At 58.0% G+C, this 26,685-nt stretch overlaps 1 protein-coding gene across 1 annotated transcript; it reads left to right on the forward strand.

Moving 5' to 3' along the window:
• Positions 1-273: 273 nt before the first annotated feature.
• Positions 274-26,180, forward strand: YY1 (YY1 transcription factor). Its single transcript, XM_056113775.1, has 6 exons — positions 274-469; positions 701-1,445; positions 13,145-13,307; positions 20,660-20,720; positions 21,981-22,139; positions 22,646-26,180. The coding sequence occupies exons 2-6, from the start codon at positions 734-736 to the stop codon at positions 22,826-22,828; spliced, it is 1,278 nt and encodes a 425-aa protein (XP_055969750.1). The 5' UTR covers positions 274-469; positions 701-733; the 3' UTR covers positions 22,829-26,180.
• Positions 26,181-26,685: the final 505 nt, after the last annotated feature.

The following is a 26,685-nucleotide window of genomic DNA, read 5'->3' on the forward strand; positions in this document are numbered from 1 at the left end:
CTCCGCGGCCGTGGCACCGCCGGGCGGCAGGAAGCGCGACTCGCGGCGCGGCTCCCGTGGCGGCGGCGGCGGCGGCGGCGGGGACGGCGGCGGCGGCGGCGGCGCGCTGACGTCACGCGCCGCGGCCCGGCCGGCGCGCGCGGGGCCAGCCCCCGCCGGGCCAACCCGGGAGGAGCCCCGGCGCGGGGGCGGGGCCGCGGCGGCGGCCGGGCCGCCCGATTGGCCGGGGGGCGGGGCGCGGCGGCCGGCCGGCCAGTGGCGGCGCGCGGGGCGGGGCGCCGGCCGCGCGCAAGTCTCGCGAGGCCCGGCCGGAGCCGAGTGTGGCGGCGGCGGCGGCGGCGGCGAGATCTGGGCTCGGGGTGAGGAGTTGGTATTTGTGTGGAAGGAGGCGGAGGCGCAGGAGGCCGGGGGCCGCGGAGCGCCGGCCCGGAGGGCGGGAGGAGGCGCGGCCAGAGCGGGCGGCCGGGCCGTCGCGGCGCCGGGGCGAGCCGCGGGCGAGCGAGCGCGGGGCGCACCGAGGCGAGGAGGCGGGGAAGCCCGCCGCCGCCGCCGCCGCCGCCGCCGCGCCCGCCCCTTCCCCCAGCCGCCCGCCCCCTCTCCCCCCGCCCGCCCGCCCGCCCGCCGCCGCCTTCCTCCCTCCGCCCGCCTTCCCCACGGCCGGCCGCCTGCTCGCCCGCCCGCCCGCAGCCCCGGAGCCCAGGCCGCGGCGGCCGCGGCGGCCGAGCCCCCAGCCATGGCCTCGGGCGACACCCTCTACATCGCCACGGACGGCTCGGAGATGCCGGCCGAGATCGTGGAGCTGCACGAGATCGAGGTGGAGACCATCCCCGTGGAGACCATCGAGACCACGGTGGTGGGCGAGGAGGAGGAGGAGGACGACGACGACGAGGACGGCGGCGGCGGCGGCGGCGACCACGGCGGCGGGGGCGGCCACGGGCACCCGGGCCACCACCACCACCACCACCACCACCACCACCACCCGCCCATGATCGCGCTGCAGCCGCTCGTCACCGACGACCCGAGCCAGGTGCACCACCACCAGGAGGTGATCCTGGTGCAGACGCGCGAGGAGGTGGTGGGCGGCGACGACTCGGACGGGCTGCGCGCCGAGGACGGCTTCGAGGACCAGATCCTCATCCCGGTGCCCGCGCCGGCCGGCGGCGACGACGACTACATCGAGCAGACGCTGGTCACCGTGGCGGCGGCCGGCAAGAGCGGCGGCGGCGGCGGCGGCTCGTCGTCGGCGGCGGCCGGCGGCGGCCGCGTCAAGAAGGGCGGCGGCAAGAAGGGCGGCAAGAAGGGCTACCTCGGCGGCGGCGGCGGCGGCGGCGCGGGCGCCGGGGCGGCGGGCGGCGGCGCGGACGCGGGCAACAAGAAGTGGGAGCAGAAGCAGGTGCAGATCAAGACCCTGGAGGGCGAGTTCTCGGTCACCATGTGGTCCTCAGGTGAGCGGCGGCGCGCGCCGGCCCCCGGGATGTTTTTGTTTTGAAGGGAAGCCATGTTTTATGTGTGCGCTGGGCGCCGCCATCTTCTCCGCGGGGCCAGTATGGCGGCCCCAAAAGATGGCGGCGCGGCGGGGGCGGCGGGCCGAAGATGGCGGCCAGGGCGCGGCGCCGCCCGCTAGGCCGCAATGGCGTACTTTCCCCGGGCGGGGCGGCGCGGCGCGGCGGGGCGCGGCGGGGCGGGGCGGGGCGGGGCGGGGTGCGGCGTGGGGCGGGGCGGGGCGCGCTCGCTCGCTCCCTCGCCCGCCCGCCCGCCCGCCCGCCCAACGGACGCGCCGCCGGCCCGTTGTCGGCCGCCCCCGGCCCGCCCTCGCTCGCTCGCTCCCTCCCTCCCCCGCTCCGGGCGGGCGGGCGAGCGGGCGTTGGCGGGGGGCGCGCACCACCCCCGGCCGCCTCTGGGGGGCGTCGCGCCGCCCCCTGCCCCCTGCCCGGATCCGCAACTGCTCCCGGGAGGCCGCTTCCGCGGGGCGGGGCGCGGGGCGGGGCGCGGCGCGGCGCGGGGCGGCCCTTTGGCCCCACGCCGCGGCCGCCGGCCCCGGGCTGCCCGCGTCGGTGCCGGCCGCGCGGCGCGTGCCGTGGGAACGAGCGAGCAGGAGCGCTCGGCGCGCGGCGGCCCGGTTAGCCGGAGTCGGCCGCGGTCACGGGCAGCGCTGCTGCTGCTGCGTCTGTCGGGGGCTCGGCGCGGGCCGCGGCTTCCCGGGCTGAACGGGCGGGCTCCTGCATTCGGGATGCGCCGCAGTTGGCCGCGCCGGTAGAGGTGCACTGGCCACGTGCAACGGAGGTTCCGCGGTGCGGTCGCGCCGCTGGGATGGGGACCGCGAGGGCTAGTCTCGTTCTACGTCTGTCGTGCGCTTGAGGTTAACAGATGGGGCCACCCCCCACCGTTGCCGTACCCGAAACCTGGGTTCTCTGGCATGGAGTGGTGGGGTTAGGGGCTGGGCTAGTGGAGGTCCCTTGCAGTCGGCACTCGGCAGGCATTGCTCTCCCCCAGCGCGGGCCAGGTCGCAGCGTTGCAGAGTTCGCAACGCCCCTTAATGTCTGTGCCATTGAAGTTGGCCGTGCAGGACGAGGATGGTGAATGGTCCATCCGTGTCTCGCGGGCCCTCCCACACCTTCAGCCATGTGCTCTCTGGATCCTGGTGGTTTTGGAACGATTACCCTCGAGAAGCTAAAAAAAAGATTTGTGTTTAACTGTGCACGTCCCAAGTTCAAATTGAGAGTAGCGTCACCTTCAGAGCCAAAGTACGCTGAGCATACAGGGGAAGAGACCAGAGCCAGTCAGCAGACCTATGTTGTGTGTATGTGTCGCACTGGCAGGCAGAGAGTTTAATGCCGGAGTTGATCCTAGGCACCCAGGGGTGGGTACCAGCGGAAGGAATCCAGGGCCTCCTTCTTGAAGGTCTGTCCTGTACCGCTGACCCACATCGCTACAGTTTAAGAGCAGGCCCTTAGAATGGAAAGAACCCAGCAGTGACAGTTTTGTTCAAGCCCACGTTTAGTTACATGAAGCCTTCATAAAAGTAATAAAGCAAACATTTAAATTGTGTGGTGGTTCTTTTTTCTCTCCTGTGCCCTGGAGTAGCTGAAAGGGAATCTCATCATTCCTTCCTAGAGCCTTTGTAGACCTGGGAATCTATCTCCTTAGAATGCAGCTGGAGGGTATGGAGCTGGCAGTAGCTGGTTAGCGTGTTTTCAGAGATCACGGCCCCTCTGTGGAGTGCTCTTCAGTCTTTTTTATGACTGAATAGTATTCCACTGTCCATGTAGTGTTTTCCTCTCTTTTCCTGATTGGCCCCCTTCTGGCTTTGTTTCTTTCCCAGCACCTCCCACCCCCAATCCCATCAGTTGGCCTTTCAGTCTCCTGAGCACGCCCCCCACACCCCCATTGTGCTTTCCACCTGTGGCCCCCTTGGACTATCTTTGCGAGCCCAGAGGAGACCATGTGGTCGCCAGTTGAGAAATGTTGGTCTAGCTAATACAGAAGTGTTGGGTTTTGTTTCGTTTTGTTTTTGGTGCCGCACCTGGCAGCACTGGGGGGCTTCTCCTGGCTCCGGGTCTTGTGTTGCCAGGGTCCAGCCCATTGACCTGTGTCCCTGGCCTACCAGCTAGCGTTTTGGGGGGTGCTCCTCGGCCATGCTCAGGATGCCTGGGAGCAGATCTGTGTCTGGGCTCAGTTGCAGCCCTGGGGCGCTAGGGGTGGAGCCGGATCTGTGCGCCTCTCTCCCGTCTTGCACCCCTACCAGTGTATTTATTCTTTGCAGTGGTGAAATTGCAGGCCGACTTAAGCTGGATGTGTTGCAGTATTCGGTCACAGTTCAGCTGTTTCTGAACATTTGTAACTCCCTGCGCTAAGGCCCATGTTTTGTTCTATTTCTGGCACATAATTGAGCATTTCGCTGTTGCCAGATTTAGGGCACCTTGCTTGATTCCTTTTTCTCAGGCTGCTCATCTCTGTTGGATAGGAGTGACATCCGATTGCGAGTTTCTCGTGTCAGTAAAGGCCCCCAGACTCGGTCAGGTTGAGAAGGGAAACCAAACTAGAGGCGATCTTCCGGGAACTGAGCTGGCCTGCGTCACCTGCCGCATGTGCCACAGCCGTACCCCACCCCAAGCCCTGACAGCAACACAAGGGTGTTTCACGTGTCCTGGGGGTTTCATTTGTTTTGGGGGTTTGTTTTTTTGTGGGTTTTTCATTTCTCTTTTTGCCCTTTTTGGGTCACACCCTGCAATGCTTAGAGATCCCTCCTGGCTGTGCTTGAGGACCCTATGGAATGCCAGGAATCGAACCCAGGTCGGCCTCAAGCAAGGCAAATGCCCTCCCCACTGTCGCTCCGGCCCCTGAGAAGTTTTGAGACTGCCTGGAAGGCTTAAAAATGTTGGCACGATGAGCACTTAGAAATTGTGACTTTCATGCAAGGCTCTTGCTCCTGTGGGTTAGACCAGATGTTTGGAAAGTCTTGCAGGATTGAGTCCTCTGAAACAGGAAAGCCATTGGCAAGAGAATCCGCGCTGTCCTGATGCGTGCTGGTCACTCGGAGGCCACTCCTCGCTGATGGAGCCCTGTGCGGGCAGATTCTCCAGAGGGCGCTCACCTTGCCCCTCCCTTCAGGCTCCTGGCCTCTAGCATAACCGGGGTTGAGACTTTTAGGAGAGAAGAAATTAAAGTTCATGCCAGTCCGCCAGGTGCCTGAGTGGCTGTTGACAAGGGCCTTCGAAGTCCGAGTAGTGAGCTTCACTTGAAGGCTGGAAAATTTAGGGTCCAGCCCAGGTTATTAGCAAAACCAGTGAGGACCTGGAGGCCCGTTAACTCGGTTGTCTGCCCACACAGGCACCGTGGACTTCAGCCCCAGGGAGGGCGCCGAGCCATCCCCAAGTCCTGGTTCTTGGTCAGTGGAGCCCTTTTCACCGGGATTACCGGCAGCAGGTGCAGTGGTCAGCACCATCGACTTCCCTCTGAGAGATCAGTAACCCGCGTGTTGGCTTGACTGCCTGCCTTCGTTCTCACCTTGGGATCTTTGAACTTTTATTTTTTATTTATTATTTTGGTGATGCCCTTCGATGCTCAGGGGTTACTCCTGGCTCTGCACTCAGGAATTATTCCTGGAGGTGCTTGGGGGGCCAAACGGGGATGCTGGGGTTCTGGTCCGCCATGTGTAAGGCAGACGCCCTCCCAGCTGCTGTCTTACTGCTTTGGCCCCATTTTTGTGGACTGGTTAGTTGGAGTAAAGGAATCCTTACGCCACGCCATCGCTAATAGCAAAGGTATTCTGTCCCATAATGAACTCTCTCCGACTGTCTACCCATTCTTAGAGAAGCGTGATGTTGCGTGAGCTGTTAAGAACTTGGAGTAGAATTCTCAGGAGCAGTTGACTTGCCTCTTCGCTGCGAGGCCACACGCCGTTAACCTTGGACTGTGGCTGGCTCCTGCGGTGACCCGGCCCTCTGCTAGACCTCTAGGGGATCTGGGACCTCACGGGCCCTCTTTGCTTGCATTTTCGAACTAGTGACTCCCCCCTACTTTATCTCCTTTCTGTCTTCACACTCGTGCCCCCAGTTCGAGTGGGGGGGATGCGTCCATTCTTGGAGGTTTGCCTTCGATGCTCCCATCCACGTCTCTGGTTTCTTCTGATCCAGGTGCCTCCAGATCAGTTCCTTTCCGCTGATCTGAGGTGCAGTTCCCGTGATCCTGATCCCCTGCTTGGAAGGTGCTTTGGGGGTCTGTGCCTCGGGTCTCTGCAGGCCCCAGGCTCCACCACAGGCTGCTTTTAGCGTCTCCGACCTGTTTCTTTGGACCTGCTTCTTCCTCTGCTTCCGGGGCTCCAAGCCCTGATGGTTTTAACGGTTCCATTTTATTTCCAACGGGGGGGGGGGGGGCAGGGGGCTCATACCTGGTGGTGCCCGGGAACTGTGTGGGCGCCTGGGACAGAAGCAAGAAGCAGAGCTGCCTGCAGCAGGGTCAAGCCAACTGTTTCCCCCGCCAGACTCTCCCTGCCCCCCTGCTCCTTATTTTGATTTAATGTTTTGACGTAAGATACTTTGTTTAAGTTACCCTGTGTTAGAGTTGCCGCTTGGTTCTTGGTGCTAGGGGGTTTGCGCATGCCCAGTGTTAGCCCCACACTCTGGTGTGGCCTCACGATTCTTTGTGGGCCACGCCGCTGCGTTCAGGGACCTACTCCCATTGCGACTTGGGGGTGCCGTGGGGTGCTGGGATCATCCCCAGGCCGGCTGCCTGTCAGCCTGGCCCTCCCCGCCTACTGGCCGCTGGCTCAGTCGTGGCATTCCTTGGCGCTTTCTCTGAAGTCCTGCGCTTTTCACTTTGCTGACTGCCTCCAGCTCGTGGAAGCGGGGCGCCTGGAACTCTCGGGAATAACTGAGTAGGCTAATCGGGTGCTTTTTTGTTTCTTTGGTTTGTTTCTGGGACACGCCCCCAGGCTGCTCAGGAGTCACTCTTGGCTGTACCTGGGAGGGCGGGGACCGCGGGGCAAAGATTAAACCCAGGGCTCCCGCACACAAACACGAGCCCGCGTTGCTCCGGTCTTCCTTTGACCCCCGCTGATGACACGGTGGCGTGACAGGGGGTTGCCCCCACACGTGACTGTGGTGCTCACCGGGCTGCACGGGGCAGGACTGCCGGGATCACGCTCTGCGCACGAGGACGGGAGGACGGCAGCAGGGCTGCAGCTCACAGCCTTGTGTTCTCAAGGTGTGCAGGCCCCCCCCCCCCCCCCCGAGAAACCAGAAGAGTGGACAAAATAAGGAAGTCCACAGTCAGTCCAGTCTCGGCGCCCACTCACTGGGATACTCGTCACACCTTTACTCAGTGTTTCTGCCGCGCCAGCTCTTCATTCTAAGTAAATAGCGTTAAAGTTCTTTGAATTGAGGAATGTGACGGTTGCTGGTATCAGCAGGTACTGGGGTGGCGAGAGCTGTCGGCGCAGGGAGGGTCAGTACTGACTCTCCTCCTGTTCCAGAGTCTTGGTGACGGCATCGATGCGTCGGTAATTCAGTAAAGCCTAAAGGCACTCAGAATGAAGGTGTAATTAGCCAGCCCACGGTAAATGTCAGTTGGTGAAAATAGACAACCCGGGTCATAGGGGGAAAACATTTGAGTCAACTGAAATGAGCTTCCTGATGCTCCCGATAAAGAGAAAAACGTATTCCTGTCAACTGATTCTAAGGCGGGTACTCCCCCCCCTCAGCTTTTTGGGTCACACCCAGCAATGCTTAGGGGTTCCTCCTGACTTACACTCGGGAGTCTCTCCTGGCAGTGCTCGGGGGACCCTGTGAGATGTCAGGGATTGAACTGGGTCAGCCGCAGGCAAGGCAGATGCCCTCCCTGTTGTGCTATGGCTCCGGGCCCAGGTGGGACCCTTCTGAGTTCTGAAGTGAACCCCTTTGTGCGGGAGGGGATCCCCGAGTGATGGTGAGGCTGATGTGTCGCTTTCGTGGTGGGGTCTGGGGCCGGCCCCTGGAATCCAGGAGGGAACAGGAAGAAGAGAAGGCCTTGGTGTCCAGTGTGTTGTCTTGAGTGTGCAATCAGGGGTCTTATCGCTGCCTGGCATAGCCAGGAAGGGCTTCCCACAGGCCCCAGCGGGCAGCTCGGGCTTCTAGTTCTTCCTGCAGGACATTGACCGACTCGGTCACTAGTGTGGCGGATGGAGCAGGCAGGGCGGGGGGGGGGGGCTGGGGAGGGAGTTGCGTCACTCCGGACCCGGTGTGCGCCCCCAGCCTGGGCATCTCCTTCCTGGCCCGCTCGCCGTGACTGTGCGGTTTCCAGGCCGTCCCGACCGGGCGGGATTGCGGCGCTAACAGACGGAAATGCATGTCTGCCACCAGGAAGTGCGCGCGCAGTGCTCTGTCCTCTGGAGGGGGAGGGCTGGGGAGGTGGGGTTCGTAGGGGGAAAGTTGAGGATGTTTTAGGCCGAGCTGAATGCCCTGCTGCAGTGATTCAAAGCTGTGCTCCCGTTGGCAGGGGCTTGTCAGATTCCTCTCTGTGCTTTGGCACCGGGTTTCCTCTGCTTCAGGGCGCTGCCGTGCCCTGGTGCCTGCGGGTGTGAGTGGGAGCACCCCGCACCCTGTCCCTTCGATCCTGCTTGGACTCTTCTCCGTCCTTCCAGTAGGGATCTGGGGCTTGGCTGGTTGGCCTGGTTCTGAGCGCCGATGCTTTGGAGTCCTGCTGTGCTGAAGCCCTGGCCCTGTGAAATGGTACCCGAGAGAGGCACCTCACTCCGGCTGGTTGTCAGGGACTGAGGCTTGGCCTCTCCCAGGTGTGTGTCAGATGGTCTCCCCTTGGGGGTCACAAAGCTCAGCCCCCCTGAAGGCCCTCCCTCTGCGGGGCAGGCAGGTCTGTGCAGACAGGAAGCATTGTCACTGAACTTGATACTCCTGCAGGGAAATGTTAATGCGAGCAGGTCGTCTGGTGGGAAGGTGCAGGAAGGTGCTGGCCTCGCATGCTGCCATCCCCGGCTTGTGGCCCCAGGGAGACTGGGGCCGAGGCTGCGTACCAGAAGGGATGCTTTCCCAGACGCTGTGGGTCAGCCCCCTTCCTTCCTGGTGGCGCTGGAGGGTTGCTGTGGCTCCTCCGTGGCAGGGCGGCTGCTGGGGGCTGGCTCGGGGCCTCGCGTCTGCACGGCAGGCCCTGTGACGTGGAGAGGCACCCGAGCACCGACCTCAACTGTGGGCTTCCAAGGACGTTTGGGCAGTGATCCACCAGAGTGGTGGTCGGTGGTCTTAGTGCCCCGGAGGACCCGAGAGCTTCTCTGTCCTCAGAGTTGCTGGGACGGGCCGTGGGCCTGCCGCTGAGTGAAACTCACTGAGCAGAGCCTGTTTCCTCTACGGCTGCGCGCGCGCCTCTCCATTCTCAGTGCCGGTGTTACCCATGTTTTTGTTGCTGAACCCGTTGCCCTTTTTTTCTCTGCAGTCAATAATTACATTTTAGTGACTCTAATGTGGTGACTGCACCCGATATTTTTCTTTCCAGCACAGATGACTTTGGGTGGGGGGGCTCGGGGCCATCCCCAGTGGTGCTTAGAGGACATTCCTGGCTCAGGAGTGACCCCTGATAGGGCTGGGGTCCATCTGGGATTGGGGGAATGTTGCTTCTGTGCTGTTATCTGCACCTCCCACATAGGTTTCCCCTTTCCATCCTTCTCTCTTGTTTGACGTCTGTCCACACGTTTAAGGGGTGGGGATTGGGCTCTACCCAGTGGTACTTGGGGGCCGCAGCACCTGTGCTCAGGGCTGACCTAGTGCTCTGCTCTTGGACCACTTCTGCCAGGACTTGGGGAACCATCTGGGGCTGGGATTGAACCCGGGTCGGCCGTGTGCAAGACATGCTTGACCCACTGTACTGGGGCTCTAGCCCCCTCCCCTCCCCACACTCCCATGCGCAGACCCTCCACTGCATTTTTCTCTCCCGGCGTGTTCGGTCATACCCAGCAGTGCCCCGGGGTCACTCCTGATTCTGCACTCAGGAATCACTTCTGGCAGGCTGGGGGACCCATTGGGGTGGCCGGGGATCAGACTCGGGCTGGCAGCATGCAATGCAAGCCCTCTCCTCGTCATATTATTGCTCAGGTTCCTAAATTTAACGTGCATTTTAAAGGACCTGCTTACAAATGCCAATGTGAGTTGACCTCACTGCCAGAAATTGTTTCTTGGTCAAGTAAAAAAGCTTCCACTCTGATCTATTTTTTCTTTTTGGAGGGGGTGGCGGTTCAGGTCATAGCCGGCAGTGCTCAGGGGTCACTCCCTGAGGGGTGTGCTGGGGCTTCACCCCACACCTTAACTCCTGCATGAGCTCTCCAGCCTTGGAAGAAACCTGATGTTTCTCAAGCTTGTGTAGGTCCTAAGGTTTTTGTTGTAACCGCAGTTGCCGGTTCTTGTGCCGTTGTTGTGAGAAGGCATTCGTGGGCCGAACATAAACAAGCATGGCTGTGTCCTGGTGAAATTTCATTTATAAGGACAGGTGGTGTCCTCATACGCCAACATACGTAGCCGTTTCCCCAGTAATGGAAATGAAGTCTGTCCATACTGGAAGATCATCTCATCATTAATAGTTCCGCGATGGGTGGGGTGGGGTACAGGGTGCCCGGGCTCAAGGCTGCTGAGTGGGGCGCACAGGTAGAAGGATGCCATGTGACCTGCGCAGGCCCTTGGCGTGCAGAGCCGGGAGCCGAGCAGGGACAGGTAGCGTGTGATTCTCTTGACGGGTCCCCTCCAGTAGGCACGTTCCTAAAAGCAGAACAGTGCTGGGATTGGGGAGAGACCCTGAGCTCAGAATCAGGAGTAAGCCCTGAGCAGTCCGGGTGTGGCACAGAAACAAAAAAGAAGTTAGCAGGGGTGGGAGAAGGAGGCCTTACTGTTGATGAGGGCAGTGTTTTACACTGGATACGAAAGTGTTGCAAGTGCCGTATCGATAATACAGTGGATAGGGCATTTTCCTTGCACGCGGCTGACCCGAGTTCAATCCTCGGCATCCCATATGGTCCCCCAACCACAGCCAGAAGTGATTCCTGAATGCAGAGCCAGGAGTAACCCCCGAGCATCGCCGGTTGTGACCCAAAAAAGCAAAAAAAAAAAGTTGCAAGTGTGCTTAATGCCACCGAATTTCACTTTGGCGGATGCTAAAGGAATAGGTCCTATGTACTGTCCGTTGATTTGGTTTGCTTTTGGGGGACCGCTAGTGGTGCTGGAGGGGGACCTGGGGGCAGCTGCGACTCAGTGATGGCACCTGGTCCCCGTGTGCCTCATGCACCTCCAACCGCCCGGTGAAGGGAGCTGGCAGCTCTGCCGGCTGCCTGTGCGGATGGTGAGTTCTTGTCGGCCTCTCTCAAGTACATGTTTATAGCATACATGTTCTGCACGCTGTTTTGTCATCTTCACGCCTGGTCTTGATTTCGGCCTTAGAGAACTAAGGACCGAATCGTCAGGTGGTGAGTGTGGGGCGCTCCTGGCTGGGATGGCAGCTTTCAGGGGGCAGGGGCAGGGCTGGCGCAGGCCAGGGGTTGCTGACCTGGGGCCTCGGTGCTCTGCCCCATCCACATCTTCCTCCCAGCCCCTGTGGCTCTCAACCTTGCTTTTGTTGAATCAGGAACAAAGGCAGGAAAAAATACCTTTCCTGCACATCAGAGGAAAAGCTACTTTCCTGAGCGATCACAGTTGTCCGCTTACCCACGGCCCGTTGGTACATTCCAACAAGCCTTCGGCAGTTGCGAAACCACGCATGCCCATGCCTTTCCTTACCCCTACGGGAAAGGCTCTTTTCTAAATTATGCCAGGTGTATGCGACAATGGTGAGAAAGTAGAACAGTTAGAATGGTGTGCTGTAGTACAAGTCACGTGACTTTGGCCTCCTGAAGAGTTTATCTAGAACACTTGATCTTTTAATGGCCATGGTAATTGAAACAGGATGATTGGGGGCCGCTGTGTTTATGTTGAAAGGTTTGGGGAGGGTGGACGTTCGAATAATCGCAGCTTTGGGAAAAGCAGGGAAGTGAAAGAACTGGGTTGATTAGTTCGTATCTGCCACTTGCTACTAAGTCACCCCGAGCAGGTTGCTTGGCCTTCGTCCTGGGGCTGCTCCCTCGTGGGCCATGCGGTCGGCCTGCGTCATCTGTGGGATGGTGTGTGTGGTGACTGACTGCACAGTGCTCACAGACATGCTCAATGGTGCTCCGTGTTTCCTGAAACAGCGGGGCGGGGGAGAAAGGAATTTCAAGCTGGAGACGTGTATTCTGCACTTTGTATTGCTGAGGGTGGTTGAACTCGGTGATAACTATGAACCTATGAACCTACATTCTTTCTTTTTTGGGGGGGTTCTGGTATGGCTTGGCGGTCACACTTAGAGTTACTCCTGCTCTGTGCTGAGAAATTACTCCTGGCGGCGTTCAGGGAGCCCTATGGGATGCCCGGGATGGAACCCAGGTCAGCCGTGTGCAAGGCCATTGCCCTCCCCGCTGTGTTGTCTTTCCTCTTACCCTTCTGCTCTAGTCTCTGTGGCTTCTGCCAAGAACTTGTCAGTCACTTTCTGGTGGTGCTGGCGATCATAATGTTTGACTTGTTTTGTGGTCTTATTGATTAACATCGGGAGGAAAGCAAAGGTAGAGAGAGCCGAACACACCAGTGTCCGCCTGTCAAGTTCTCTGTGGTGCGCTTGGTGAAACGCTTAGATGCAGAAGGGAGACAGTCGGCCTCCGTGCTAAGCGGAAAAAATATATAGGCTGGATTTTCCCCGTCCGTTTATCTTTTATTGTCTCACTAAAGAGAACCGAATGGTGCGGATTGATTCAAAAATGCCATCATCGTTTAGGGAGAAGACCTTTTAAAATGATCAGTGGACCGGAGAGATAGGCCAGCCGGGAGGGCGCTTGCCTGGCACGCAGCTGACCCAGGTTCCATATGGCCCCTGAGCACCGCCAGGGGTGGCTGCTTATGACGGGCTTTGTGTGGGGGAACCTCAGGGTCTGTTCCTAGCACTGCTGGAAGAGACCCCCAATTGGGGGTGGTACCATCCTCCCCACACACAGACCCCAAAGTAGTATGCTTTGGGGCCAATCTGATGCTGCTCTGGGCTTATTCCTGGCTCTGCACCCGTAACTGTTGGGCTCAGGACATACGGGACACTGAGGGTCACATAGGGTCCGTCGTGTGCTCTGGGCACGCCCACTCCTGCCCCAGTTAAAATGACCGGTTGATTTCGGTTCCCAGGGTCTAGAAGATTGTGAATTAATAGTGCCCCTCCTCCCCAAATCTGTCGATTCAGCATGCAGTAGAGACAGCCTCCTGTCCTGAGCACGGTTGTTAAGGCCACCCTGTGCAGGGGCTGACCTCGGGGTCTGCACTGTCTGTCTGTGTGGCTGATAGAAACCACGCAGCCAGAATTGCAGGGGGCGTCAGGGGACCCGAGCACCGAGGGGGACCGGACAGCGGTGACTGAGTCAACATTCCAGGTCTGGTGGGCAGAAACAGCTTGAGAGGGGTGCTGGCTCTTCGGGGCAGCCCTCCACGATTTCCTCAGAGGACAGAGCTCTCACCCCTGCCGAGGAACTGCTCGTGGGGACAGGTTTTGTCGTTCTTAAAAGGGATTTGTGTCCTCCAGGTAACGTTTAACTCTGCTAAAATAGTCCCATTTTGTGTTTCAGATGAAAAAAAAGACATTGACCACGAGACAGTGGTCGAAGAACAGATCATTGGCGAGAACTCGCCTCCCGATTACTCCGAGTACATGACAGGAAAGAAGCTTCCCCCGGGGGGCATTCCTGGCATCGACCTCTCGGATCCCAAGCAACTGGCAGAGTTTGCCAGGTAAGTTACACCAACTCTCTTCTTTCTTCGAATCGTCCCGAGTAACGTGCGTTGTCAGCCGTGGTGGTTTGTGCCTAAGCTACCTGGTGGTTTGTGTTCTTATTCTTAGGGGAACCGGTGAAAATGAAAGCACCTCATTTTTTTTAGTAGTAATTGAGCTGCTAATGGGAGTGACACCGTTTCTTAAATCCTCACAGACAGTCCGATGTAGCGGCTGCTCCGGCATCCCGTGGCCGGTGGGCTTGTGCAGAGGCAGCGCCGTGGCACCCCGTGTGCCTTTCAGCTCGAGGGGACTCGGCCCTGGGGCTTGGCCTCACCTGCCCCACACTTGAGTGAGCGCAGGGCAGGGGTTCCTGGCTGGACCCCCGAGACTCAGGAATGCAGTTCAGTCGGAGGTTGGTTGGTTTCCCTTGAGAGATCTAGAATCCCATGGGAGCTTTCTCTAGTTCCCTAGTGTTTATCCCTAGCTCATAGGAAAACCCAGCAAAGGTGGGAGATTGGAAATGAATGAACTAGTCACTGGGGGGACACCCAGGAGGCGGGACCGCCATGTCTCTCAGGAGCAGCCTTCCTCCTGCCCACCGCAGACAGGGTGGACCATCTCCTGCCATGGGGGGCTCCGCTCCCCCGCTGTGCCCGTTTGGACCCTGTGTGTTTTCATAAAGGTGCTCTTCGCCTTCTTAGTGGAAACAGTCACAGGGAGTAGACCCGTTAATCTTCTCATGACTTAATAGAAAAAAGTTAGGCTCTCTTTTTATTAGCGTGTGCTTCCTTTTTTATTGCCCGTTTTACTTTAAATATAATTACGTGAATCACATCTTAGCTTGCTCTTCCCCCCCTCCTCCCCCCCAGAAACGGAGACCAAAACGGGGCTGGTAGGGCTATAAAGCGTGAGGGTGGAGTTCGGGGTGTCATGCTGATGTGCATTCTTTGCTTTTGTGGTGCCAGGAATTGAACTTGGAGCCTTGTGCTCTGTGTTCCCCCTGGTCCCGTGTGGTATTTGACCATAGTCTCCTGCTGGGAACAAGGAGATGGGGTTTCGTGGGGCCAGCCTGCAGGAATGGGGGACCCCACAGAGGACACAGCAACTGCCACTGTTTGTTCTGAAACGCTGGGGTCCCGCTGGGAAGCACCAGGATGTACGCAGGGAGATGGCTGGGCCTGAGGTGATTATGATTTTTGTCCTCACACTCGGTGGCGCTTAGAGCCGTGGTGCTCAGGGGACCATACTATGCCGGGGATCCAGAAGAGCACTGTTTCGCCGAGCAGTGGCGAGCTCTAGGCTGCCTGAGCAGTAGGCAGTAGCTTCTGTGTTTGTTTGGATTCGGGTATTTTTCTGGCTTCCTGGATCTCCAGGGGGTCACTCAGATCAGCAAGTGGCCACCCAGGCTGGCACTTGGTGCTGGGACCCCAGGTGGGGGAGGGGGGGCGCGTAGCCCCTGGACTCTCCTGGGCCTCGGGTTTACTGGAGGGAGCGAGTTCTCCTCCCAGACCAGTCGAACCATGAATGAAGACCTGAACAAAGACCGGAGGTAAAGAAAGGATGAGGCGGGAGTGAGTGGGGCTGGGAAGGCTCTGTCCTGTAGGTGCCGGGCTCCTCGGTGGGGCAGATCTTTGCCGGTAAGCGGGGCCTGCTAGGGGGGTTTCCAGGAGGGCTGCGGGTGGCTTCCCCAGCTCAGATCCGGGGAGACAGTTGGAGGGGCCTCATGAGGACTGAGGGCGCCTGTGGATAGTCAGCAGGTGCGGCGCATTCCTCGTTGCAGAGGGCCAGCTCACCTGCAGGCTTGTCCAGGCCTGGGAACAGCACCCTGGGCTTCATTCCTCCCGGGCCCCTGGGACTGGGCCCCAAGTATCATGCCCAGCCCCTGTGCAGGAACCGGAAGCGCCCCAGGAGAATAGGTGGGGGGGGGGCGGGGAGGTGCAGTGAGAACCCCTTTCCAGCGGCAGAAGCGGGTTTCAGTTTCTGGGGAAGTTACTAATGATGTTTGATTGTAGTTTTGTTTGGGTCACACCCAGAGCGCTCGGGACTTCCCCAGGCTGGCCGTGTGCAAGGCAGACGCTGTCCCCGCTGTCCTTAACACGCTAGCCCCCGTAACGAATGCTTGATCTGGCGGGGCAGCCCGCACGTATGTAGGGGTGAAAGCATGACCGTTGTCGCAGCTCAGCATCTGTTTGCTGATGCACACACCCTTTCTGGGGGGGCCTTGAGGATACGCATCAGTAAGGGAGAGAACGTGGAAAGGAAGAATTCCTCAAGAGCCCGGTGAGGACAGGGCTCCACTAGGGAGTCCAAAGCCTGTTCGTTCCAGAATGGGAGAAGGAATAAAAAGTGAGATGTTCACGGTGTGGGATAGGTCGCTTACCCCACCCCCACCCCCCATATCCCTCCCTTCCCTCTTTCCTTGCTTTGTTTTGTGGCCAGGTTGGAGGAGCTTGGGGGGTCCTCCGTGATGCTGTGTCTGACGGGCCCTCGGTGCCCCACTTGGAGAGCTTGCTCTCAGCCTGCAGCTGCCTGACTGCCCGAGGGAAAGTTCCCTGGAAAGATGGATCACAAATGGGGCCAGATTTTGGCTGTTTTTATTTTCTCTTCTCCCCAGTGGTGTTTAGGGCTCACTCGGCTCTGAACTCGGGGGGCCATATGGGGTGCCGGAGAGCTGATCCAAGTTGACCCCATGCAAGGCTGGCACCGTGCCCACTGTCCTCTCTCCAATCCGGGTTTTGATATTTAAAGAGAGAACTGCTTGGCCTGGCGAGAATCAGCCTTGGAGAGCTCGAGCTGCAATTCCAGGGTGCAGTGCTCTGATCTTCCTCTGGAAAGCAGTGTTGATTGAGTGTCTGGTGTTTTTTGGGGCGGGGGGTTGTGGGAGGTTTTTCTTTGTTTGTTTTTTTGCTTTTTGGGTCACACCCCGCCGTGCACAGGGCTTACTCCTGGTGGCTCTGCACTCAGGAATTACTCCTGGCAGTGCTGGGGGTCCATATGGGATGCTGGAAATCGAACCCGTGTGCAAGGCAAACGCCTCCCTGCTGTACTGTCGCTTCAGCTCTTCCTTTTTTTGGGGGGGGGGGGTGTCACACCCAGGGATGCACAGGGGTCACTCCTGGCTCTGCACTCAGGAATTACCCCTGGCAGTGCTCAGGGGATCATATGGGATGCTGGGAATCGAACCCGGGTTGGCCGCGTGCAAGGCAAACACCCCTCCCTGCTGTGCTGTCGCTCCAGCTCTGTTCCATTTTTACAGTGCACGCGTTCAGACTTCGGTGTGGTTGCGGCACTGCCAGTGACCAGGAGGTCGCTCCTGAGCCACCACTAGCAGTGGCCATAAAACAAAAGCCAAGACTTCCTTTGGCTCGAGAGTAGAATGGAGTCCCGCGCGGGGGGTAGGCCTGGGTGTTGGGAGTTGGGTCCCCAGCCCACCCTCTCCCGTTGGGTGGGCTTCATGGTTTGGGGTAGGGCCGTGACAGCGGGAGGCAGAAAGGCGGGTGCCCAGCTGCCCCGGCACACGGAGGTTCCCGCAGCTCTGGGCCTGCGTGTTGGGGACAAGTGTCCGTGCTGAGAGGTAGGTGGGACCCGGGTGACTGGATTCCTACAGTCTCTGTAGTTAAGAAAAGAAGGGTGGGTGGGCGGGGCCTGGAAGGTTGTTTCCTGCCTAAACCGACAGCCTTTGCGGTTGTTCTTTAACTGCATTGAGCCTGAAGCCTTGGGGCCATTTGGGAAGAGCCAGGCTAGTGCGGTCTGTTCTGTTAGTTATGCCCCGCCATGTGGCTTTCCCACAGTGTCATTGGAAGGCGGCGTGATGGTGGCGCTGCACGTCCCTTAACGACTCCAGCCCCATCACTGGGCTCTGCCCCGCCTTCAGGTGTCCATGCAGCACACTGTCTCATTTGTCGGAAGTGGCGGTGAAGCATCCTGAGGACGGCACCTGTCTCCGGGGCCCCCATCAGCGCGGGTCAGGCGGCGCTTTCTGTCCTGTGCTGGTTGGGCATGTGTGGCAGGAAAAAGTTCATTCAGGCATTGCCGCTGCCCAGCGGGGCATCTGCCTCGGGACCTTTGCAGCTGCGCCTAGTCTGGGCCCGGTGCTGCTCTCCATCCCATGTATAGGGAGTCGCTCCTGAGGGTGCCCGTGCAGGTGTGGCGGGGCAGGGCCCAGTACGCTGCCGGTAGCTGGCATTTCCCGAGAACTTACACATGCAGCATCTCTTGTGATCGAAGCAGCTCGAAAGTAGGGAGTGTTCCACCTTTGTAAAGGAAAAGAAACTGAGGCTGAGGAGTGGAGTGATTTGCTCAAGGTCATGCAGCTTGTAGGGGTCAGCATCAACTCACACATCCCATTTCGTCTCATTCATAACGCCTCTGCCCTTGTCATCGTCCTCTTTGGTCCCGAAGACCCTGCAAAGCCTCACGGGCAACAGAGACGTCTGGTCTGGGTGGCTTGGACGAGTTTGGGTGGGTCACGAGTCACTGCTGTAGAGCATGGTGGTAGTCTTAAAGTGGTTTTAAATTTCACGTCATTTTTATTTTGCAGATTATGTATAATTGGTGCCATGAAATGTTAAGCCTATGTTCCAAAAACAATGTTTATATTCCAGTGAGATGTAGAAGGTATCATTACGGACCCCCATTGGCTGCTGTGTATTGAGGATACTACCATAGACACCCCCCCCCATTGGTTACTCTGTAGAAGGTATCATCATAGTCCCCTCAGTGGTCACTCTGTGGTCAGTTATCACCAGGCACCCTCCCGTTGGCCTCTCTGCGGTGAGGGTACCTCCATAGACTCTGCCACTGGTCGCTTTGTAGTGAGATATCACCAGACATGCCCCTTGGGTTGCTCTGTGGTGTGAAGCATCTAAAGCCCCCGCTGGCCACTCTGTAGTGAGGGTGATTTGCCGGAAAGCCCAAGAGAGGTAGCACTTAGCCTTCTACTTCTCTGATTCCAAGAGTGTCGGTCCAAATACATTTTAAACACGCGTTTTAAAATTATTATTTCTCTATGTACAAAATGGCAATTGAAGAAGAATCGGGCCGGGGAAGAGTGAAGTACAGTGGGTCGGGTGATTGCCTTGATGCAGCCAAACCGAGTTCGACCCCAGAGCACCATCAGGAGTGATTCCTGAGTGCAGAGCCGGGAGTAAGCTCTGAGCAAAGTTGAGTGTGGCCCCCAAACAAACAATTTTTTAAAAAAAGAGGTGGGCGGAAGCTGCAGGGAAGATGCTTGTCTGGCACTTAGCTGTCCCAGGTTCGATCCCCAGTGCCATACAGTCCCCAGGCCCACCAGGACTCATTCCCGAGTGCGGAGCCAAAGGGAAGCTCTGAACACCACTGGGTGTGGCTCCAAAGAGAACAAGAGAAACTTAACACCGTCACGGAGACTTGGGTAATAGTCAGTTCCTTGGAAATGCTGTGAGGAAGCCCTCCTGGGCCTCGGGCCTGCCTCCTGGCAATGCTGGGGTCACGTCTAGGCACACAGGTGCTGCTGTTGGAGAGCCCACCCACGGCGTGGAGGAGGGGTCGGGGTCTGCCTGAGGACTTGCCGTCCACCGGCGTTCAGAGCTGCGTTCAGAGCTGCGCTTGGGAAGTGGTGAGCTGGGCACAGAGGCATGAGCCCTCTCCAGCCCCTGACGCCTGTCCGCGGACCCATCCCGGGCTTGCGTTTTTAATCGCTTAATGCGGTTATCGAGGTTGATCGGTGCTTCCAGTTGCTTTTCAACCTCCAGATGGCATGGTAGCACCCGTTTTTTGTCTTGCCTGGTCTGTCTTCCCAGACCCAGGCTTAGGGATTTAGTGGTATTTGAGGTACCATGGGCCAGCCCCGCACAAACTCGGCGGCGCGTAAGAGGCCGTGGCTCGGAGAGCTGGCACCATAGCACAGCGGGCAGGGCGCTTGCCCTGCATGTGACCAACCCAGGTTCAGTCCCTGGCACCCCATTTAGTGCCCAGAGCACCACTGGGCGTGGCCTCCATGAAAAAGAGAAAAGAAGTAGTTATTCTAGGGGCCAGAGGTGTAGTCCAGGGGCTCAGGCCTTGTATGAGGCCAGCCCTCGTTCCATACCCAGCAGTGCAGACCCCCAGCCTGCTTGGCTAGGTAGGAATCACCCGGAGAGGCCCTTAACCCTGAACACTTGGGAATTCCCCCCCCTTCTCCCTCGCCCCTTGCCAAAAACAAAACCAAACCCCAAAACCCAAGAAAGGAACTAGTTTTGTAGCTGGTGAGTCCTCCAGACAGGGAAGGGTGCTGAGCTGAAATGTTAGCTCCCAGCAGTTCTGTGGGGGGGAGGACTGACCAAGACTTAGAGGGGGACTTCGTGGGGAGGATTCGGTCGGCGTCTGTGCCGTGGGGGGAAGGCGCTGGCCACTGACCCAGTCCCTGAGGACAGTGCTCCGGCACACGGGCCAGGTGGCAGAGCCAGGGACGGGGGGCCCTGCTTCCAAGATCGAGATGTGTTTTCAGTTTTTCTAGGAACTCTTTACTGTGTCGCCCCTCACACAGATCTGTAGGGAGTGTATGGAGAGAGAGTTTTGACAAAAGACCGAGGTTGGTTCAGTGGAAATGGCAGGTAGGTAAGTTGCAGTGAGCGAGCTCTGTGAGCGGGGCCCCCCCGCAGGCTCTCACTGCCCACCCCCTTACGCCCCAACACAGAGCAGGGCCAGAGCGAGCGGACAGCGGGGAGGGCGTTACCTTGCACGCAGCCAACCTGGGTTCGATCCCTGGCATCCCATACGGTCCCCCCGATCACGGCCAGGAGTGATTCCTGAGAGCAGGGCCTGGGTGAGACATCACTCCGCTGGTGCTGTGTGGAAGGGTGGAAGGTGCTGGCACCTTCCTGCCGCGATGGCCGCTCCCTACCCCCACGGCGCCCGTGCTCACGTGCGGCTGTGTCCCAGGACTCTCTCACCACCACTCCCCCCCTTAGAATAGGACTGACCGGGAGGCCGCTTCTGTCACTGAATGTAAAGTCCCCCTTCGTTTTTGATGCAGTCCGGGGTTGTGGGTCTTTTCACGAGGCGCCTCGCAGCATCTGCTTCCGGGTCCTTGCTTGGCTCCCGCCCGCCCGGAGTCATCTGATTTTCTGCGCCGCTGGCCCTTTTGTGTTTTTAAGAGCTAGGCAGAAAGAGCAGGTCCCAGAGGCAGGGTAGCTCCCCGGGTCAGTGGCCCCCAGACGCAGGCAGCCCCGGGAACCCGCGCCTCCCTCTCTGGCCCCTGAGCAGCCGTAGGGTCTGTGCCCGTGTGTGCGAGGAAGGCGTTGCCGAGACATGTGATTGACGCCGGCTGAGTCTACCCACTCCTACAAATCTTTCTCTCTCTCTCTCTCTCTTTTTTGTTTTTGTTTTTGTTTTTGTTTTTTTTGGTAAGAATGAAGCCAAGAAAAATTAAAGAAGATGACGCTCCAAGAACAATAGCTTGCCCTCATAAAGTAAGTAATGCTAGGGGAGTGTGACCGGCTGCCACTGAAGGCTCAGAGCGCCTGAGAAGTCTGCACTTTGATTTCTGTCTTCGTAATTGAGATGGAGGATCTTTAATCTTTATTTTCTAGATTCCAGAGACTATGTTTTGTGATGTAAGTTTTGTTTTTCAGCTAAGGCCACCTGGTTACTGTTTCTGGGGTTCCTGTAGGGCACCCGTGTTTTCATTATTACTATGCCCTGTAGATGATTCCAGGGTTTTCTTTTTGGTCCTTGACGAGGCGATCTTAAGACCTTGGGTTGTGTCTTCCACGGACCTCCATGGGCCCTGGCTCATTCTGAAATCTGGGGATTCTCTTCACAGTTTTCTTGATTTACCCTGTTAATTGTCTTGTTTCAAGAGGGGTACTTAATTGTTTTCAAATGTGGTTAGTCTTAGCGTCACCTGCCAAGTACTTTTGAGTTACTGCATCGATTCCTCACTTGATTGGCTGTGAAATTCATAAAAAGCATAAAATACCGTTCAGTGCTGAAAGACAAAGGGAAAACCTTTCTGAGCCCGTCAAGCACTGTCTGGAATCCCCGTTGGCGGGTGAAGTTGTTGAGGGCGTGAGCCGTGAGGACGCTCCTGGGGCCAGAACATTTGAAAACAGTTGTGCCCGCGTGCCTGTCTCAGCTTCGCTGTGTCTCTTTCCCGGTGACCATCGAAGGTGCCCCCTTCTCCGTGGAAACCCCCCCTCGAGGCCACGGGAGCGAGCCGTGGCTGGGCCTGCCTTTCCCTGTGCGCTGTCCAGCGCTCGGCGTCTGCTGTCCCCTCATGCTGTCCTCTCATCCCCATTCGCTCCATTACCGGGCAACAGCTACGTGGGGGGAGGGGGCGCCCCGCCTCCTGCCCGCCCCGAGTCTCGCCACGGTGTGGCTTCCGTGGGAAGAAGAGGGGCGGTGGGCAGTGGCGAGGGGCGACCCGTTCTCCCAGCCCGGGTCTCGGGTTCCGCTCCCAGCTCAGCTCCTACTAGTGGTCTGACCTTGGGCAAGTCTCTTTAAAGACGTCTCTAAGCCTCAGTTTCCTCATCTGTAAAGCAAGGGTTTGCATTCACAATCAGGCCTCTGCAGCTGTGTGTGTGTGGGGGGGTTGCCTCGAGCAATTGCCAGTTCCTGCTGTGGTCGTGGCAGGAAACTGGGGTGGGGGGAGGGCAGGGGTGGGGCCCGGGCCAAGCAGCCTCGAGGGCCGGGCCGCAGTGGGACCCCTGAGCTTCTCTCTCTCTCCGAAGGGCTGCACCAAGATGTTCAGGGATAACTCGGCCATGAGGAAGCACCTGCACACCCACGGCCCCCGCGTCCACGTCTGTGCAGAGTGCGGCAAGGCTTTCGTTGAGAGCTCCAAACTAAAGCGGCACCAGCTGGTTCATACTGGAGAGAAGCCCTTTCAGGTAGAGCCAGGGCAGCGGGGGCAGGGCCCGCTCAGGGCGTCCTTTTGGGGGGGCTGGGCTCTGGACAGCGCACGCGGTGCTGGACACTGCGTCTTGGAGGGGCTGCGGCCGCCACCCCGCAGAAGGAACGGATTCTGCAAGAACCAACCGCAGACTCCGGCCCCAGGGTGTCCTTGTCTCCGCTGGGTTTCGCTGAGTGATAGGGAACTTGTAAGTATGGTATAGCGTGTGCCAGCCCCGCGGGGAGGAGTGCGCCCAGCCCGCCCGACCTGGTTCTTGCTGGTGCTGACACCAGAAGCCTGATGAGTGTTTTGAGTTTTCCTACTTGAGTGTTCCGGAAGTCCCAGGACCTGGTCGCAGTGAGGAGGACTCGCGCTGCTCCCCGAGGCTGTCAGTGGGGTGTGGGCGCTGTCCCCCTGCGGAGCGGGTGCCGGGCAGGGGGGCAGCGCACGGGGTCCCGCAGGCGGCTCTGGGCACTGAGCGGCTCTCTCTGCTCTCCCCGACAGTGCACATTCGAAGGCTGCGGGAAGCGCTTTTCACTGGACTTCAATTTGCGCACGCACGTGCGAATCCATACCGGAGACAGGCCCTATGTGTGCCCCTTCGACGGTTGTAATAAGAAGTTTGCTCAGTCCACTAACCTGAAATCTCACATCTTAACACATGCTAAGGCCAAAAACAACCAGTGAGGAGGAGAGAGAAGGACCTGCCCTCGGCACCAGGATGGCGGGATCGACACGCCTCTCCTTTGTATATTGTTTCTAGGAAAGAATTTTAAAAAATGAATCCTACACACCTAAGGGACATGTTTTGATAAAGTAGTAAAAAAAAATTAAAAAAAAAAACTTTAATAAGAGGACGTTGCTAAGATGCTCTATCTTGCTCTGTAATCTCGTTTCAAAAACACGGCGTTTTTGTAAAGTTGTGGTCCCACCAGGAGGGCAATTCATGAACTTCGCATCAAAAGACAATTCTTTATACAACAGTGCTAAAAACGGGACTTCTTTTCACATTCTTATAAATACGAAGCTCACCTGTTGCTTACAATTTTTTTAATTTTGTATTTTCCAAGTGTGCATATTGTACACTTTTTGGGGATATGCTTAGTAATGCTATGTGTGATTTTTCTGGAGGTTGATAACTTTGCTTGCAGTAGATTTTCTTTAAAAGAATGGGCAGTTACATGCATACTTCAAAAGTATTTTCCTGTAAAAAAAAAAGTTATATAGGTTTTGTTTGCGATCTTAATTTTGGTTGTATTCTTTGATGTTAACACATTTTGTATAATTGTATCGTATAGCTGTATTGAATCATGTAGTATCAAATATTAGATGTGATTTAATAGTGTTAATCAATTTAAACCATTTTAGTCACTTTTTTTTTCCCGAAAAATACTGCCAGATGCTGGTGTCGAGTGTAATTTCTTTGCCTGTTCAGTTACAGAAAGTGGTGCTCAGTTGTAGAATGTATTGTACCTTTAACACCTGATGTGCACACCCGTGTAACAGAAAGGGCAACAATAAAATAGCAATCCTACAGAAAGAATCCGGCAGAGAAAGCTCTGTAAGCACAGTCTTAGTTCCTTTTGTTGTCCAGAGTAATTCTAATTCTTGAGCCTCCCAGAAATTGGAAGCTAAATAAAGCAACTCAAGTTTCCTTTCCTTCGCACTCGGTCGCAGTGGCGCGTGTAACGCAGCGGGTCTTGAGGATTCCTCCGTGGCCTGGATTCCCGAGGAGCAGAGGACAGGCAGCCCGAGTTCAGGAACTACCTCAGAGTCCCCGGCCAGGCCGGGGCGGGGGTGGGGGGCCGGCTCGGGCCCCAGCCCCGCGCGCGTGCGTCCTCCAGGTAAGGTACGGCCGAGAGAGCCCCGCGGTTCCGTGCCACCCTGCCCGGGTCGGCTCCTGGGCTAGTTGCAGGTTCCTCCCTCCGGTGGGGTCCCCGTGCTGGCACCAGGAACTTAGTGTCACCTCCTCAACGGCTGCTGCGGGCAGGTGGGTGACGGCATGGTCAGAAACTCGTACTCAGTGAGTACTTTACCTCCTCCCTCTGCCACCTCCTCAGTGCGCGGTGATGCGTTGGGAGCTTTCCCTGGAGTCCGCTCTGACTCCCGAGAGTAGCCGACAGTCCACGAGCCCGCAGACTCCCGTTCATTCCAGATGCGCACGGCCTGTGTATCTTGTGCTGTCTGTCCGCTTGACTGCAGGGTGACTTAACTCGCTAATAGTCAAGATCTCTTTCCACGCTGTGCAGGACACCCCTAGGCCACAGGCGTCACCCCATCCCTGCTGGGGGGGGGGGACTTCGTGGGTCCTACCGAGGATCGGAGACCAGCACAGCGGCCCCGTGGCTCTCTGGAACTTTGAAGTGCCTTCTGAATCCCAATGAAAAATTGAACTCGAGACGCTTTTCTATTTGTTCAGAATCTGGTAGCTGGATGGAACTGAGTCGTTCAGAAGCCCCTGGCCGGCGTCCGGCCGAGCCAGGCATGGTTGGTCAGGAGAGTCAGGCCACGTCAGAGCCAAAGGCCCCCGATGCCCGCAGGCTGGCAGCATCCTGCGACACTGGAGCCTGGCCCTGGTGCTGTCCCGGGACCCCGCAGGAGGGAGGCCCCCCCTCCCCGTCCTGGTGCCTTGGTCCCTTGGGGATGCCTTTAGCCATCTCTGCCGTTCTCGTCTTCCTTCTCTGAATATGCAGCCCGTTGGTGAAAGGAGTGGTCGGTGGCACTCCCGACCCCGCAGCAGGCAGGCAGGCAGGCAGGCAGGCGCTGGGGCCGGAGTGCCGGGTCTGTAGGAGTCCTTCTGGGATAGCACCGAGACCCGCGTTGCTTGTGTCTTGAACCTTTGGCTAACCGTGTGGAAGTGGTGGTCTAGCTGCGGGTCAGTGGCCCCGAGGAGCCTCTGATTTGCCCATAGACTTTTTCCTACATCTGAGCTGAAACCTGCATGTTTCTAGCGTATGTAATATAAACCCTCCAGAGGATAAGTTTACACTTAACGAGATATTGTTTTCTATTTTTGGATTTATTCTCTTCCCCCCCTTTTTTGTAGCCTGGGGGGAAGCGTAATATTTGTATGAAGAACTATCACCTCAGAGTGACCCTCGCTTTCCAGGGTGACAGGACTCGCGCGCTTCCCGCGCCCGCCGTAGACGGAGGCGAACGGCCAACGCTTTTTCCGGTTTGGTTTCCGTGTACAAACTGCTCAGCGTCACTCGCTCTGCGTGCTGTGCCCGGGCCCCGCAGAGGTTTCCTGGCCCAGATGGAATGTTCGCTGCTTCTGAACGATCCTTGTAGCGCCGAGGGGGTGGGGGGCCCTGCTCCCCATGCTGCTCGCCCCCGGGACCCCGTCCCAGACTGCATCAGCCGGGGCTGAGGGGTCGGCAGCCCGTCGAGTCCCGTCCTGCCTTCCCTCTCGTTTTTGTGACGTCCAGTCTCCGGGTAGGGATGCTGTGTGTCCCAAGTCCCTGTTGGCGCACCCACCCGTGCTTCACACCCTCAGCGTCCTCTCCCGCCCAGTGGGGACTGGGGGCGGCCACACTCCAGCCCCTGCAGAGCGTGAGTGGTGCTACCCCCACTGTAGCCCAGGGCCACGGCCTGCAGCTGTGCGTCTTGGGGGCCTTGAGGGGTCCGTTTTGGGGGGAAGGGCATCAGTAGCAAACAAGAACCATTCTTTCTACAGTGTCCGTACCCGTTGGCGAGGCTCTGCTCTCTCCGGCCGTGGTGGTGGGTCAGCCCATTGTCATAGCTCCGTCCTCTTTTTTGATTTCCCCATAACTTCCACATAGGCCCTGGCTCAAGAACTTGGCATTGTGTCTCATGGTCATCTTAGATTTTCTTCAATGTTCGTCATCATTTCTGGAATTATCTTTTTTTTTTTTCCTTAGCTCATAGGTCATAGATGCAGAAATATTCTAGTATTTAAAGCACCCACATCAGCTGGCTTTGCATCCAGAAACATTTAATGAAAACTCAGTTTGAAGCACCAAGCATGTGTAACATGGCTCTATAAAATATAATAAATGCATAATGTTAAGCTTTTTAACGCTTGTGGTTCTTGTTTGTCCCTTTGCTCAACCACTTTTCCTGGGTGGCCTCGCCGTGACAGGGCCCCCAGGAGCCATCAGAGTCCGCTTCGTTGCACCCTGGAGCTTCCTCAGTACCAGCGTGTCACTCACTCCTGGGCACGCCCGAGCAGGCTGGTCAGGGCCGTCCTTCCTCCTGTGGCCCTTCCGCTGGACCCATGGTGATGAGGGGCTGCAGCGCTGGCCTGCGAGGGACCCCCCAGCTGCCCCCGCCTCCACCTGGCTGTACCATGGATCGCAGTAGCCAACAAGGGCGCGTCCCTGCTCCCCGCCAGCTGTGCTCTGGAACCCACCCTGGCCATCATCGGCTCGGGGTTTGACATGGCGCCCCGGAGCTCCTGTCCTGAGTGCTGAGGACAGTGGCCCAACTCCTTTTCCAGACAGTCTCTTCTGTCACCCCACGACTCAGAACTGGATGTCCAGGACATGTTCTGCCCCTCACCCCCTCCTCCAGTCTCTCGTTCC

This window comes from Sorex fumeus, unplaced genomic scaffold (assembly GCF_029834395.1).
Source record: "Sorex fumeus unplaced genomic scaffold, SorFum_2.1 ptg000022l, whole genome shotgun sequence".
Taxonomy (NCBI): Eukaryota; Metazoa; Chordata; class Mammalia; order Eulipotyphla; family Soricidae; genus Sorex; species Sorex fumeus.

Bases quoted from the DNA above. Each gene is read 5' to 3' on its own strand.
- YY1 (XM_056113775.1), top strand. From the start codon at position 734: ATGGCCTCGGGCGACACCCTCTACATCGCCACGGACGGCTCGGAGATG. The intron at 20,721-21,980 runs GTAAGTAATGCT...CTCTCTCCGAAG, and splicing joins CAATAGCTTGCCCTCATAAA to GGCTGCACCAAGATGTTCAG. The intron at 22,140-22,645 runs GTAGAGCCAGGG...TCTCCCCGACAG, and splicing joins CTGGAGAGAAGCCCTTTCAG to TGCACATTCGAAGGCTGCGG.